Source organism: Peromyscus leucopus, chromosome 9, assembly GCF_004664715.2.
Source record: "Peromyscus leucopus breed LL Stock chromosome 9, UCI_PerLeu_2.1, whole genome shotgun sequence".
Classification (NCBI taxonomy): domain Eukaryota; kingdom Metazoa; phylum Chordata; class Mammalia; order Rodentia; family Cricetidae; genus Peromyscus; species Peromyscus leucopus.
In genome coordinates, this window is record NC_051070.1 from 95,625,128 (window position 1) to 95,642,084 (window position 16,957).

Here is a 16,957-nt window from a genome sequence, read left to right on the forward strand (position 1 = left end):
GACGCCTCCTCTGCCCACAGTCTGGCTTCTAGCCTGACCTGGGTCCAATCCCATTTTACCCATAAAACATGGCGTTTTCTGTAATATCAGATCATATGCTATAGAAGAGAGATAATGAGAAAGAGCATTGACATGAGAGGAAGCTAAGGTGGAGGAGCAAGGGCTAATTCTCACATTTTCTTTCCTTCTAAGCATGATGGGTCCTGGGAAGCCGCCTATACCAGCAGAGCAGATATACATCCCCATACATACATTTCATATGTACATACAGAACACATATTGCTAAAAATAGACAAATACATCATACTGACCTTAGGGGGTTTAAATGGATAGTCTGGTGAGAAGGTAATGTCAAGAAAGAAGACCCCTCCTTCATAGACAGATCCTGGGGGTCCCAGTATAGTTGACCTCCATTCATAAATGTTGTCTCCTTTGGGTCCAGCACTGGAATAAGACACACAAATGAAGTATGCTTAGAAATTACAAGGAGTTTGGAATTAAAATTAAATATTTATGAAAACAATCAGTTGAGTAATTCCATAAAACACAATAAAGTCAATAGGTTAATTTTATCTATCTATCTATCATATTGTCCATGTCAATATCATTGTTCTGTAACAGAACATGCTGGAATTACTCAGTGCAACAGAGCCGGAGGCTCTCTTGTACCACTCACAACCCAAACACCATGTCCCAAGTTTCCAAGGACACCAGTCTTGTATAAATATGAAATTATCTGTGAATTCTTGAGAAGGGTGACATAGCCCTGGGGCCCATGACACAAAGTTTCCAAGTGAGAAAGCTAATGCAGAACGGCTGACCTAACCCTCCTCTAAGCACTGAGGACACCGACAAAACATGACACCAGGAAACAGCCACATTCAGGAGACCCAGCCCTGCACCATGCTGACCACAACCTCTTCCTCCTACCTCATCTCCTAGATGATATGAAGTGGCATTTTATTTCATGACTGCATTTTATAACTTCCACTCTGTTCCTCCCTAGAATAAAAATTCCTTGAGGAGTAGATTTTGCCTTCCAAGTACATTTGTTGACAATGACAGGCTAATGGCTGAGCAGGTCACATGACTGGAAGTGGCCAACATAAACCTGCATCTCCAGCAAATTCCCTAAGGAGAGTAAAGGCCAGTGTGAAAGTGACGGCGTTCCTTGTCAGTGAGCAGCAGTGCCACAGACAGAATGCAGCTTTCCAGGAGCCGGGGTATGGCTCAGGGGCACGGTGCTCAGTGCTCCCGGTGCTCGGTGCTCCTGGTGCTCGGTGCTCCCAGTGCCCTGGGCCTGACCTCAGAGCCACTCCTTCCCCTGCCCATGAGAAATGGGGGAAACTCAAAGTAACTCGAAAGGTTTTCCAGGTTCTCTCTGTGTTCTCAGGTTATTGTGTGCAATAACTCCTCCTATCCTGTAATGAGGTGGGCAGCGCTAGGAATGCTTAGGAACTTTCAGCTACAAGATGTGATTTCAAAGTCACTGCAAGAAGCATTGATCATAACCAAGATGAGACTATACAGTGATAAAAATCCTAATGTAATTCACCTCACTAACAGATCAAAGTAGAAAAGAAAATGTTCCTCTCACAGGTTACAGAGAGAGAGACTTTCTCCACTTTTTCTTCCTTCCTCTTCCTCCCCTTCCTCCCTTCACCTCCCTTCTTCCCCATCCCCTTCCTTCTCTTCCATGCAAAAACAAAATCTCTAGTGTATGAGTGACAGTTCATGTCTTTAAACTAAGAAATAATATTTAGATAATGTAAAACTGATCAAATCTTAGGGCTTAAACATAAATTCTTATGAATTAATGGGAAAAAGACTAATAACTCACTAGAAAGACACTAATAGACTTTTCTAAAAGGTAGAAATAAAAATGAAAATGCTTAGTTTCATCAAAATTGGGAAAAAAATAACAATTAATTGGCAAAAGTAAATGCTTAACAAACAAAACTTCATGGTGATGAGGACTTGGAAAATCTGATTTCTACATACTTCAGATAAGTATGTACAAATACAATGGAGAACACACTGCTCTTCATAAAGAAAGGAAGGAGGAAAAGTTTGTACTTTGCAGCATCATAAGAAGGTGCTGAGCTCAGCAACAGCAGCCATGGGCAGCAAATGCTGTGTGTTCTCACTCACAAGTGCTGTCTACAACATCGGGCTCACAGAAGTAGAGTGCAGAAGTGTGGCTTTGAGAGCCGAGTGTGAAGACAGGCTGGTTAGAGGGCATGAGACAGTAGATAAGGAGTTAGATGTGAGGAAGCCTAGGATATCGAGCTGTATCACCAGAACCATGTTTCCTGGTTGGGTAGAGAGAGACAGGAAGGAGCCTGGGAAACTGCAGTTGGGTCATCCTTTTGTGGTTAGACATCCTCCATGCTGCAGTTAGGGTCTTCCTGCTGTACCAGGAAGGAAGGCAGTGAGCACAATCCTAGTTGCCACACATGCATGCTAAGATGGATGCCCTCGAAAGACTGAGGCTCCATTATTATTTGCATTGTGTTTTAGATCCTCTCCCTCCCTTTCTTCACCCATGGTCTTTTAAAGAGGATCACCAGCAGAAAGACCCTAAAAGAGAGAAGCCATTTGTCATGATTCGGGAAAGAAAAAAGTCACCTTAGCCCATTAACAAGCCATCCATTTAAAAGTCGCAAACTTTCTTAAAGTGCACAACATGAAATGATGCTACTTACTCCTTTGGCCAGCCCACTCTAATCACTCCCTAGAGCACACTATTGCTAAGCAAACCTCTGCTTAAACTGTCCCTGTCTCTTGGCAGAATTCTTCATTTGAGAAGGCAAGAACTCAGGATAAAGCTTTTCTGGATAACATCTTTCAGGGGTGTAACTAAAGACAAGAGGGCAACCATAGTCTAGTTGACAAGAATTCACTAAACACTTCAAAATATCTAGAAGCAAACTTTTTCTTTAATGTTCCAAACACAAAGAAACGGCTAACGTCTGAGGTAAAGGACACCAGCTACCGCTCTCATCACTACACATCTAACTGGTGTCACACTGTGCTTTTACATGTATGACGGCCATTTCAATTAAAAATAAAGAGACGTATTAATAAAGAGTGCGGACTTTAGTTCAACTGAACATAGCCCTGCTACCGAGCAGAGCATCTGCCCTCAACCCCACAGACATGGCGGTGCATGCACACTGAGGTCACCGCAACAGCAATGTGTCCTAACTGGAAACAAATGAACTCCCCCAGCGGAAAGCTGTGGCATTGAGACCCTGCACATCAGCAGGAGCAGATCCTCAAGTTCAAAAGCCACTGGTCAGGCAGCACAAGACAACCCAGTAACAAAGAGAATATATTGTTGACACACTGTGGTGTAAAACAAGAAACTGAACAAGGAAAGCGCTCAGAGGAGTGGTTTCTTGGTCTTCTATAACATGGTGTGATTAAAACACCAGGACAAGGGCAACATAAAAAGAAAGCATTTAACTGGGGGCCCAGGGTCCCAGGAGTAGAGTCCATGACCATCATGGCAGGAAGCATGGCAGCAGCCTTGATAGGAGACGTAGCAGAGAGCTCACTCACATTTGTTCTACAAGTAAGAGGCAGAGAGAGCTATCTTGGAATGGGGTGAACTTTTGAAACCTCAAGGACTGACTCCAATCACTTATTTTCTCCCTCTAGGCCATGGCTCCTAATCCTTTCCAAACAGTTCCACCAACTGAAGACCAAGTATTCAAACACATGAGCCCGTGGGGACCATTCTCATTCACACCACCACACTCTACTTCTCAGAAGCAATGTTTGATAATCTAATCATGTAGTGTCAAGTATGTTCATTTATATGTATCAAATTTTATATGAAGGAAAAGTATGTGGGTGGGTAAGGCAGCTCAGTGGGTAAAGACACCTGCTGTCAAACTGATGACGTGAGCCTGACCCCCAGGAAGTGTACCCACTCCTCCAAGTTGTCCTCTGATCTTCACATGTGCACTAGGGCATGAATATGTACATGCACACACATATCCATGCACACAAAAGAAATACAGATGTAATAACAATAAGAAGTGGAAAAGGGCCGGGTGGTGGCAGCGGTGCATGTCTTTAATCCCAGCACTCGGGAGGCAGAGGCAGGCGGATCATTGTGAGTTCGAGGCCAGCCTGGTCTACAGAGTGAGATCCAGGACAGGCACCAAAACTACATGAAGAAACCCTGTCTTGAAAAACCAAAAAAAAAAAAAAAAAAAAAAAAAAAAAAAAGAAAGAAAGAAAAGAAGTAGAAAAGCATATTTAAAAGGCTATAAAATGCTATGTGAATTGAGCAAGTTCTGCCCCCCCAGGGTACAATAGTGGCACTTATCTCTTAGGAGTAACTAACAGGCATCAGTCCTGCTCAATAGTCAGGAATAATGCCTAGTACTATAAATGCAGCCAACTACTCTTGCTGGTGAGGCCACGGACCCTAGAGGGGAACCTACTCAACTGCCCTTTCTTAAACCAGTGTAATTCCCAACTGTGTTCTAAATACTGATCCTGACACTCACAGACAAGTGCAGCTCTTACCCCTCATCAAGGAAGATTCTTCTGGCAGCATATGGAGACAATTACAGATATCTACAAGTAGTCAGAAAACAGATAACAACTGATTCTGAGATGCCCAAATCCAACCGATACACCCACAACACGACCCCTACATCCAAGGCTCAGGGAACATCATAGAAACGGAAGAAAGAAAGACTGTAAGAGCAAGAGGCCCAGGACACCTGCTGTGAATAGTGTCTACTACATATATATGAGAGGGAGGCTACACCCATGACATATAACAAGATATGGTTGACTAAACAAGACTGGCACAGTGACAACACTAGTCGACATACACACGTGGATGGGGAATCTCACAAGGCTCTACCCACGGATGAAGAGCTGCAGGCAAGTGATGGCTGCTGGGAGAGGGAGACTCAATCTTCTCCTTAATAGATTACCAATCTCTAAATACAGACACAAATGGCAACACTAAGAGTCAGCAGGTTTTACACACACACACACACACACACACACACACACACACACACACACACTAAAGTGGTCATGAATTTGAGACTGGGGGGCAAGGAATTGGGAAGGGGTAAAGGAAGAGATGAAAATGATGTAAGCATAATATTCATGTATGAAATTCTCGAAAACAAAATCTAAACTGACCCAGGACTGACTGAGGGTGAAGCTCACTGATAAAGTATTTGTCTACTGGGCATGAGGCCTTGAGCTCAATTTCCCGTACCATAAATGAATGAATATATTTTAAAAAGGCATGGACTGGAAAGATAGACCTCAATTCACATGACTGTATGAGAACAAGGGTAGAGGTAGATTGGGGAAGCAGAGCCACACAGATCTAGTAATGAAGATGGAGGCTCATTCAATTTTATTTCAAGTATTGGGTTTCTCCCTCTTTTCTGTTGTTTTTAGATTTATTTTTACTTTATGTGTGTGTTTTGCCTGAATGTATGTAAGTGTACCACGTGCGTGCCTGGTGCCCATGGACGCCAAAAGAGGGCACTGGATCCCCTGGAACTGGAGTAAACTGATGGTTGTGGATCCACCGGGAAACTAACCCAGGTCCTTTGGAAGAACAGAAAGTACTTTTAACCACTAGACATCTCTTCAGCAATGTGAATAAAATCATAGTCAACTTAACTCATTGCAAAGGGAATAACTGGAATACATTGCAAAACAGTGAGTGGAGGGACCAGAACAATATTCTGCCCCATCTTCCCATTGGCTGAGCTGGTAGTGAAGCAGATGATGCATCCTGTCCAGATGACAAGGCTGCTTTCATAGCAACAGCCTCTTGCTGCCAAGTGAACACTCTCTTCAGATGAATAATACACATACTTACATTTTGAGCTATAATTAAACCCACTATGAATAGAGGAGTTTACCAGGAAGAAAAGCTCAAGGAGAGTAAATTATAGGTTATAGTTACAACATTATCTCAAGGCAGATGAAGAAGTCAGCTAAAAAATACACAGCTATGAAACTATGAACAAATACCTTCTTCAAATGTGAAGACATAATTTCCAGGAATCACTTTGAGGAGTTTTAAGATGATCTTCCAGGAACGGAGACCACGGGTAGTTGTATAATTTTATAGGTCAAGTAAGTAGTCACCACACAGTGCTACCAACAGAGGACTCAGGAGTAGAAGACAGATGTGTTAGCAAGAAGGGCACTAACTGCAGACTAGTTAAACTCACTTTCTGTTCACAGGGTTCTCTTTGTCTTTCAATCAGAGATTCAGATTTTATTCAAGTCAGCTGTCTGTGCAGCTGAGGGTGGATTAAAATCAACACAGCTGATGTTATCACTTTGGGTTGCTTTATCTGGTCAAGGTGTGTCTTTGAAAGAAATGCTTAGTGGGTAGCAACAGTCTGAAAAACAGACTTGTGTTTTCCGAGGCACACAAACCTCATTTGCCTGCTCAGTACGCAGGCTGTGTCTCAGCTGTCCACTTCCCTTGCCCCTTTAGGACGCACGCTTGCACTATTTACAATCTTACAGTCAGGAAAGTGGCGCCAGAGCTACATAGGCCTCACTCCTGTTTGGCATGTTGCAGGTGAGAACCCTTTGGAGTGAAACAAATTCTTGAAGTGTGCTATATTCTACAGCAGCCACGTGCTACTGAGTGATTCAAATGTGATTAGGGCCAAGGGACATATGCTGTAAATGCAAAGGGAAGTATATATTATTAATACATGTAATCTAGGACAGCGGTTCTCAACCTTCCTAATGCTGCAACCCTTTAATACAGTTCCTCATGTTGTGCTGACCCTAACCATAAAATTATTTTCATTGCTACTTCATAACTGTAATTTTGCTACCGTTATGAATTGTAATTAAATATCTTTGTTTTCTGGTGGTCTTAGGTGACCCTTGTGAAGGGGTTGTTTGACCCCCAAAGGAGTTGTGACCACAGGTTGAGAACTGCTGATCTAAGATAATAATAATTACATGCTCAAATGGTAATATTTGGAATATGCTGGGCCAAATATATCATAAAGAATTTGCGTGGTTTTAAAGCTCACAGTATAGTTCTGTTGTACAGTGCTGCTCTGGGGGAGCTGTCCAGTAAAACGTGTATGAGAACCTGGAGTTCTGTCTCAGCTCATCCATATTCGACTCAGCAGCCACTAGCCACATGTGGCCATTAAACACTTGGAGTGAGCGAGGCTGTGGGAGCAGAACTGGAATTACGATCTCATTTGGTCAGAAGGAATTTAAATCTAAATAACTCCATGTGGCCAGCAGCGACTATATTGGAGAGCAAGCATTCAGAGCATGGGCCAGCCCAGAACAGCCAAAGTGGTTCTGAGTGTCACGGATTGTTTGCTCTGTACAAAACAGAACGGTCTGTGTATGCCTCACGAAGACTGCGGATGTGAGAAGCCATACTGGTGACTGGCTTGTAATTTTAGTGGTCACTCTTCCCAGATCAAAGCTTGCTGGTAGAGGACATTTGGAATACTGAGCTGTGGGAAAGCATACGAAAGGCTCTCCTCAGACTTGCTCATCTGAACTGTGGCCCTGCCAGTGCTCAGACAATGAGTGACTGTGCAGACTGCCTATGTCCTAGCTTCCTGATCTGCACAACTGGCTAATAATGACACTAACCTCATTGAGCAGCTGAGTTTTGCTCTAAGCTTGGGACACACAGTCTGTAAGAGTCCAGCTGGGAAGTAAACAAATGTCAGCTGCTATTGTGGTGGTTGTTGAGCATGGTGGACAGCATACACACTCACAAACACACTCAAAGATTCATTAGCTACAGCTTATAGGAAGGGTTTCAGAACCACACTGTCAGGAAACAAAGGTTATAAAGAGTTGAGTGTTTGAAAAGCGGTAACAAAGATGACCGCAATGCTCTTGTGACCCCATCACTGATACACATCTAGGTAGTACAGAACTTGCGAAGTCATTAGAGTGTACAACAGCTTGACTCTTGGGAGATCTGACGTGTCAGTAAACACAGTTTAACATCAGGATTTGCATGCATGGAATCAGCAATGTTCCCCAAGTCTTTAGACATTCAAAGCATGTTATACAGCAAGTGAGAATGCCAGTGCATGTGTGACTAACCAGGTAAGAGACTCGTCTGGCTGTTCCCAGTCATCTCTTGTTGCTCCCACATACTGGTGACAAGAACCCCTTAGATACCAGAATTGGTGGATAATCAGGTCCTGTGTATGATAAATGGCTCGGCATTCTTACTAAAGCTACGAACATCTTCCGTGTACTTTACATCCTCTCTAGATTACTTATAACACCTAGCACAGTGCACATGCTGGCAAAGAGTGTACTGAATGTTTAGGGAATGTTGATGGGAAAATGATTCCTTTCCCCTTTTGATTTTTGTGGTTTTGGGGATTGAACCCAGGACCTCACATGAACTATGTAAGTGTTCTACCACTAAGCTACAGCCTCATCCTTTCAAGTTACACTCTGCAGGTCACATTCACTTATGAACACAACAGAAGCCAAAGGAAAGAACCAAATCTAACTCTGTGCGTGTGCGTGCATGTGTGCACATGTGTATGTGCACATATGTGTATTTGTGTTATTAAAATAAAGTATAAAAGCTTTGGAAAGCATCTACTTCAACAGAAGCAGCTTAGAATAGAACTTGGAGTTTATAACGCTGGGCAATCAGAGGATTTAAAGCACAGAACTAGAGTCCTTTTAAAACTTCAGTTACCCGAAATGACTGACAATGAGTGCCTGGATTGCTTTTCAGCCGTTCCTCCTGTGCCGGTGAGTGTCTCTTCAACGTGACATAAGTTCAGGTCATTTGGAAAGCGGGGCCCTCAACTGTGAATACACCTCCGCCAGACTGGCCTGTGGGCATGTCTGTAGGTCATTTCCCTGATCAATGATTGATGTGGGAGGGCCCAGGTCACTGTGGGCAGTGCCACCTCTGGGCAGGTGTTCCTGAGTTGTACAAGAAATCAGGTTGAGCAAGCCATGGGGAACAACCCAGTAAGCAGCAGCCCTCCATGGCCTCTGCTTCAGTCCCTGCTCTGGGCCCCTGCCTTGGGTTCCTGCCCGACTTCCCTCAGTGATGGAGCAGTCTGAGAACTGTAAGATGAATAAACCCTTTTTGGTGTTCATCACAGCAATAGAAACCCTAACTAAGACACTCCCTCTTTATCACCCAGTATACCCTCTTCATCTCCTTCTAGAAAAAAGGACCCAGCTCAGGAGCAATTCTCAGCATGTGCACAGGGAGTAGGGGATGGGTGGCAGTGGCAGCAGCGGCGGTGGCGGCGGTGGCAGTGGTGCATGGGAGGAATAATCAGATAAAACCCAAACTGCTTCTCCTGGGAATTGAACAAGTGCAGGGCTTTGCTCAAGGCCGTATTCCTGGAACGGAACCCAAGTCCTCTAGCCCTATGGCAGAACCCCAGTGTCCAGGCTTCTGCCATCTGATAAGAGAACCGAGTGGACACCTGCGTGGCTGCCACTGTCACGCTGGAGCACAGAACTCAGGAGCGGTACCCACAGGTCTCGGAACCCGCCTTCAGTCCTGGGCGTTATGCACAGCAATGGACAATCACTTTACTTTGATACCCTTCCTTACTCCGTTATCTTAGTCCATCGGGAACTCGATGCGCGTCATTGCTCTCCTTTCTCCCTTCTTCCTAACACACGCACGCACCTCTCACCCAACCCCTTTGCCCTTAACTCTATCCTGTGAGAAACGGAAGGGCTCAGGGCACGGCAGTTTCTACAAACACTTTCTTATCTGGACTTAAGAACAATTTGGTTAGGTCTGCTAGCCAGCGCAGCCAGAGCTGGACAGGAAGGCCTGGACCTTTCATGTGTCTTCTGATCTTATCAATGGTGGAAACAGGCTTTGGACAGGAGTGCATACTATTGCCAACCTCCCCTCCCCCTCTAGATGGCAATGGAGACTCTACCACTTAGCTATACCCCAAACCTCCCAAGTGTTGGGACTACAGGGCAAAACTACCACATTGTACCCTACATGGTTCTGAAACAGCTAAGCTGCTTCTCAAAAGAACCCTGAGTTCTCTAACTCTTCTAGTGACAGATGATCAATAGCAACACTCTGTGGTGCCATAATAACACTCCATGGCAACACTCAGGTAAAGCCCCTCCATGGCGCCACCATAATAATGCTTGTGGTGTTATGGTAACACTCCATGGTGCCAGGGACAATGTTCTGTGGCACCATGGTAAAGCCCCATGTGTCGGGTTCCTCTCGATGCTGGTAAAGCCCCATGTGTCGGGTTCCTCTCTATGATGGTAAAGCTCCATGTGTCGGGTTCCTCTCTATGATGGTAAAGCCCCATGTGTCCCTCTCTATGCTGGCAAAGCCCCATGTGTCGGGTTCCTCTCTATGATGGTAAAGCCCCCTGTGTCGGGTTCCTCTCTACGATGGTAAAGCCCCATGTGTCCCTCTCTATGCTGGCAAAGCCCCATGTGTCGGGTTCCTCTCTATGATGGTAAAGCCCCCTGTGTCGGGTTCCTCTCTACGATGGTAAAGCCCCATGTGTCGGATTCCTCTCTATGATGGTAAAGCCCCATGTGTTGGGTTCCTCTCTATGATGGTAAAGCCCCATGTGTTGGGTTCCTCTCTATGTTGGTAAAGCCCCATGTGTCGGGTTCCTCTCTATGATGGTAAAGCCCCATGTGTTGGGTTCCTCTCTACGCTGGTAAAGCCCCATGTGTCGGGTTGCACTCTATGTTGGTAAAGCCCCATGTGTTGGGTTCCTCTCTATGATGGTAAAGCCCCATGTGTCGGGTTCCACTCTACGCTGGTAAAGCTCCACTGTAACTTTCCAACTGTAGCTGTATTTCTTTTGCCTAACACTGCAGCCCACAGGGTAGAAATCCCCTGGAAGAGTGCAGACAAGGCAGATCTTGGGAAGCAGTTCAAGATCCTCTGGATTGTTAAGGGCTGTGGCTTATGTAGTTGCCAGCGGCAGCTCAACCTGATTTAAAGGAGGGCAAATGCCTCCCATATACCCATATACCTTCTCCTGGCTGGAGATGCTTTCATTTCTTATGCAAGAAAATGGTAAGCAAAACATTTCTTGGTACAGAAAAGGCCTTTTATTCTTAAAATGCTGGCTGTGGTAGCCCACAACCTGCATACTTTTCATCCCTTTGGTAATCCCGACATTGCCACGGGGTCTAAAATCACTGTCACTATGCTTTCCTACTAGGGTCAATGTTAAGAGAGGAAGAAGACGGTAAGTCAGCCTAGAGACTAACAGTGGCTGGCACACATCAACCCTCCATGTGAGTCTGCTGGAGAATAAGGAACGTACACCTCAGCAAAACACTGGACTACCAGAACAGCACACAGGTAAAGAGATCATGCATCAGATTTCAGAGGCAGGTTCTGAATCCTGGGACTGCTATAGCTCAGGGCAATTTATCTAACCACCTAGTGTCTCAGCCCCCTTATATCTTCCAGAGTGGCTCCATTTCAGTCACAGGGGCAGCGAGGCAGTCATATATGGAGTGCTCACAATAGTGCTGGCCTGCCGGAGCGGGCCACAGAGGCTGAAACTGGTGCTATGACGGGTGACAAGAGGAACTGCAGAGCTGAGTGGTTCAGAAGGCCACATCTCTCTTGACCCGGGGCAGGACATGGAAACCTATCGTTGACTATGGGAGTCCAGCCCCTCAAAGTCCCCTTCCAGGGTCTGGGAAGAATCTACAACCAGCTGATAATTAATCTTTGAAGAAAAGAAATGAATCTATGTACATGAAATTCCTCCTCAGTCCACACATTTTATTATTCTGTCAGTTCTCTCTCTACAAGCTTACACTCTGCTCTCATTTTTAGCTCCTTTCTTGCCCAATTTCTCTTTACATTTATCTGCTGTCCCCTCTGGGTTCAATCTTAATTCCTTCATCTAGTTCTGCCCCTTCTAGGTTCTCATCACATATCAGCTCCTCTCCCATCTCCTTCTCTCTCGTCTTGTTCTTCCTCATCTTGTTCTTCCCCATCTGGCTCTTCCTCATCTTCCATCTTGTTCCTCTAGTACTCTCTTCTAGCCCTTCAACCTAGTTCTTCCCCATCTCAGTTTGTTCCTCTCAAGTTCTTATTCATCTAGTTATTCCATTCTCTTTCCTCCCTGAAAATACCTGCCTTTTCTTCCCCTGGGCACGTGGTTTCCTGCCTCCTCAGGACTGTTGTTTTATCTCTTACCTAAATATGTAAAAACCTCTTTTGTTCTCAGTCAAAGTGCTCTGGAGAACCATTAGGCCTCCTCAAGGCAAGGGGATGGTCTGAGCTTTATTAGCACAGGAGACAAAGCTAGGTGTCTCCCGCCAGCTTGTCTAAACTCAGCAGGGCAGTTAGTAACTTAGTAGGTTCAGCAGGTCTGGGGAGATGAATTGTTTACCAATTGGTCTGGGCATGCAAGGATTTCATAGCAGAAGACAGCTGAAATATTAAAGGCTGGGTAACACCAAATATTCATAATAAATGGCTTTGCCTTTGACAGACCCTTGGCCGGTCATAGCTCAGTTTCAATACACAGCTGAATCTCTATGATATATTCTTGCGGCTCGCAAGAGAAACGGAACGTCTGTTTAAGGGTGCTGACCTTCCTCTCTGAGTCGCCTCTCAAACACCTGCCATATGGTGTCCTGCATGCTAAAGTCTCTGTCCCCTGGCCTCTTCTAGCAAGTGCTTAGCTCACAAAAGTAATCAACCAATGATTGGTAATGCCAGTCTCTGTTGACCAATAACTTACTAGATCAAAAACCAGCCAGCATCCCCAAAGCAGAGCAAGCATCTCTAAAGCAGAGCTGACTTGGCACCAGGAAGCACCACGATACCAACAACAGCAGAGCAGTGACCGAGGGCTCAGGGTGTGGCGTTTGTTGGATGTACCGAGCCAGAACCGGCATTCTTCTGCTCTCTAGGTGAGAGATGTGCAGGTGACTGTGTACATGAGGTGACAGCACCGACGGAGGGTCCGAAGTAGAGAACACAAAGTAAAATCGGATGATAAAAAGCACACCGCTGACTGAGCACTTCCTATGGCTCAGGTACTGTGCACTTGTCAGACCTCAGAGTCTCACTTTTTATCTGCAAAAAAGAACACCGCTAAGGGAATCTTCAGAATCAGACTTTTAAATGTAATGTTTTAGATTCATGAATTAATTTTGTGTGTGGGTGCACGTGTGCCATGGCCCACATGTGGAGGTCAGTTCTGTCCGTCTGGGAGACATGATGGAACTCAGGTCACCATGCTTGGTGCATTTGAGTCACCCCACTGGTGCACAACAGGATATTTATATTTACAGAATCGAGTGCAGATTGGGGGAACAATTTGGTTCTCTAAAAGTAGCAACTTACTATTATAGCATGTTCCTTCAAATTGTTGCTATTCAATATGGTATTTAAAACGAAGGGATAAAGATATGCAGAGGCTTAGCAACAGTGACCCAGTAAATGTTAGAACTGATTCCAATGGGAAAACATGCAAAAACTTTGGTGTCTGCCTGTCAGTGATAGCAAAGCTCAGTGTGATAGTACACAGGAAAAGCAAGTCTACAACCAAAAATGAGCTAAATGTAGTTCTCTCCACATTATTGCTTAAGAGGCTCGAGCTGGCCAAAACAACTAACAAGTGCCCTAGAAGCACAGGAGAGAATCGTGGTCTGAAGAAACACATCTTCCCATCACCTAGACACTCAGCGATGCAGCTAACGACGGGACAGTAACTCAGCATTGCATTTCACGATGGCCACTCCCACAAGGGGCTGTGTGTGCATCACCTATCAGGACAGCCCCCAAGGCTTTATTCTCAAGGGAGAGTGCCCCACTTCTTCCTCCTGAAATTTACACATGCGGAAACCTGGCTTCCCAAAGCTTTTCGGTGCCTTTCATGACATCAGAGTCTGTGCTTAAGAACAAACGAAACAGTCCTACGTGCAGATCTCATTTCTTACCCACTCCTTCTGCACCCCACCAGCACGCCGGGAGGTGGTCTGTGTGTTTGGAGAAGACAGGCTGAAGGAGGGAAAACAGGGATGGATGCCTGAGGGAGCACCGCCCACCGGGAATGGGCTTGGAGGAGACAGCACGGAAGACTTCAGGGGAAAGGGAGGAGGGGCAGAGAAACAGAACACTAAACAGCTTTCTCGTTATTATCTCCCTGAATAAAATGAGCTATCCCGCACCTATCATTTGTGTCAGCGTTTCCATCCAGCTTCTCCTCTGGAGTCCCCAACACTCCTTGTTACACAGCCCTGAAGAGCGTGTTTTCCAAAGGAGAGGGAAGGCAAGGCTGTGGGAACACAGCTCTCACAGGCTCTTCTGACAGCTGTTCCCGATGATGTCATAGGCTTATTCAACAGCTTAGCGGAGGACTGCCCATTACTTTCCGGCTTTCATGAGCAATTCTGCAGTCCGCTCTTGTAAAACACTTAGAGAAGTGACTTTTAGCACTCAACTCGGTGATTTAGTATCCCCACAGTTCATTAGTCATGATATCGACATCAATTTTCTGTAGCGGCTATTAGCGCCTTTCAGACCTCAACCTTTGCCTTCCCTCTCTGTAAGCAATGCAAACAGATTTCACAGAAGGTTTGCTTTGAGAGCTCCCCACTCTGCAAGAGCCTCAACTCCTGTCAAGGTGGGCTGTCTCTGAGAGACTAAGAGGTTTGGGGGTAAGAAATAACCGCCCGTGTCCATCTCACACTGTGGGTTTGGGACTGGGGTAGTGTGGGTTACTGGCCGCCAAGCAGGCTTAATCTACCCACTTCCCAGTTTGTCTTAACCTCCAACAATAAAGTGCAGCTGAGGCTGTTAGAAGAAACAAATGGAGGGATGAATAATTAAAGGCACCTTCTCAGTCTCAGAAAGACCAACCCGACCACCAGGGGAGCTTTAATCTGTGACTGAACCTAGCAGTTTAAAAGGCTAATTATACTCAGCACCAACGGAACAAATGCTAGGGACCCAGGTGGTCACTGCGCAAGTACACTACAAAAAGCACCACTTGGTAGAGCGCCAAGTGAGTCATTCAAAAGAAGGAGGGTAGTGTGACTCCTAGAAACACACCTCACTTCTCGAGATGGGCACTCCTGCTCCACACAGCTCCTGAGAGGCTGTTCGGTACAGGTGCAGGTGGACTGGCTAGAGAAGCCTTTCCCAGGCTAGAACTGAGACAAAGTGGGGAGGAGGCACACGACAGGGAGGCCTCCTTGATTCTCTGTGTGTGCAGCCAGCTGGGCTTCTCTGCTTTGATGGATTTAATCTTCTGTTGGGGAGATCAATGCAAACCTGTGGTAATCCTGTGTTAAGATTACAAAACAGGCCAGGGGGTGGTGGGTGGCGCACACCTTTAATCCCAGCACTCCGGAGACAGAACCAGGCGGATCTCTGAGAGTTTGAGGCCAGCCTGGGCTACAGAGTGAGATCCAGGACAGGCACCAAAACTACACAGAGAAACCTTGTCTCGAACCCCTCCCCCCCAAATAAAATAGATAGATAGATAGATAAAAAAGATTACAAACCAGCATTGTCAGTACATGTTAAACGGCCATCATTACCCAGTGTCATTTCGAAGTCAGAGTACCCCACTTATCGGAAGAGCTGGGGACCTCCAGCCACTGTTTCAATCTCGTCACATGTATCTGTTTCTAGACTTTCAACAAAGAACAGGTTTCCCCTAAACCAAAGAGAAGTTTCCCTCACGACAGGACATACGACATGAATGTTTGTCTTTTTACACCAGGAAGTTCTTCTCTAATGGCTGCTAAGCCGGACAGCTCCCCTTTGCTGCTCGGCGATGCCTCACCAGTGCGCTGACGACAGGGGACCTTAGTGACGCCTGGGAAGTTAGGGAATACAAAACCTTTTTCTGCACTGAGAAGTTTTACAGTTTTAAAATGAGGTTACAAAAATGCTTCCTAGTCGGGTGGTGGCGGCGGCGGCGGCGGCGGCGGCGGCGGCGGCGGCGGCGGCGGCGCACGCCTTTAATCCCAGCACTCGGAGGCAGAGGCAGGCGGATCTCTGTGAGTTCGAGGCCAGCCTGATCTATAGAGTGAGTTCCAGGAAAGGCACAAAGCTACACAGAGAAACCCTGTCTCAAAAATAAATAAATAAACATAATAAATAAACATAATAAATATAATAAATAAATAAATAAATAAATAAATAAATAAATAAATGCTTCTTTTGGTTCTCTGGCTCTTTTCTGAATTTTGTGTAGCTAACTTGGAGGTTAACAGCTGGTAAGAGATGACAGACTGGCTCTGCCTGGCATAGCCTGCCTCATCTTTGCCACCTCTGCAGCTGTATGGTGACTAGAAACACCAGAATGAGGGGACATTCTGACTGAAGGTGTGAGTTCATGGGGAACCCACACTTGAGGTACCGGCCGAAGAGTGCTGAGCACACAGCCTGAGTACTCAGTGAATACGTGAGTAACCAAATTTTCTTTTCCTCTGGGGGATGTGCACCTTTAAAAGTCAAAATTCGATTTCAAAAGTCCTAGGTTCAAGGGCTGGGCTATAACAGTTCGGCTGGAATACAGTGGTGAGGCAGGGCTCTGGGTTTGATCCGCAGCAGCACAAGGAAAGTTTACAGAAACTGCAAAGACAGGGTTCTTGAGCGCTTGGCTCCAATTCCTTCACCAAGCAGTGTCTGTACTATGGTACTGCCATCGCTAACTAACTAGAGCCCACAGTTAATCGAGACTGCCTTTCTTTTTATCTCAGGTTCCTTTTCTGTTCCCTGTCTCCTCCTAGGACACCATGATGCGCAAGGCAGTGGTCTGTCATAGTCTGTCCCCGATGTCCCCAAATCCGAGGAGGACATACAAAGACTTATGTTAACTTGTGGGTCAAGGCGAAGGGTCAAAGGTCATCTACTGGGGCTGTCCTTGCTAGCAGGATCATACTGTGGTATGCAAGGCATCATGACGAGGTG

General features: G+C 45.7%; 1 protein-coding gene across 2 annotated transcripts in view; it reads right to left on the reverse strand.

Moving 5' to 3' along the window:
- LOC114697426 (ubiquitin-conjugating enzyme E2 E2) overlaps window positions 1-16,957 on the reverse strand; it is a 310,413-nt gene that overhangs the window by 76,542 nt on the left and 216,914 nt on the right. For both annotated transcript variants that reach the window (XM_028875686.2, XM_028875685.2), the window contains exon 4: window positions 312-444. In XM_028875686.2, coding sequence (XP_028731519.1) covers window positions 312-444 — 133 coding nt within the window. The remainder of the gene's footprint in view (window positions 1-311; window positions 445-16,957) is intronic.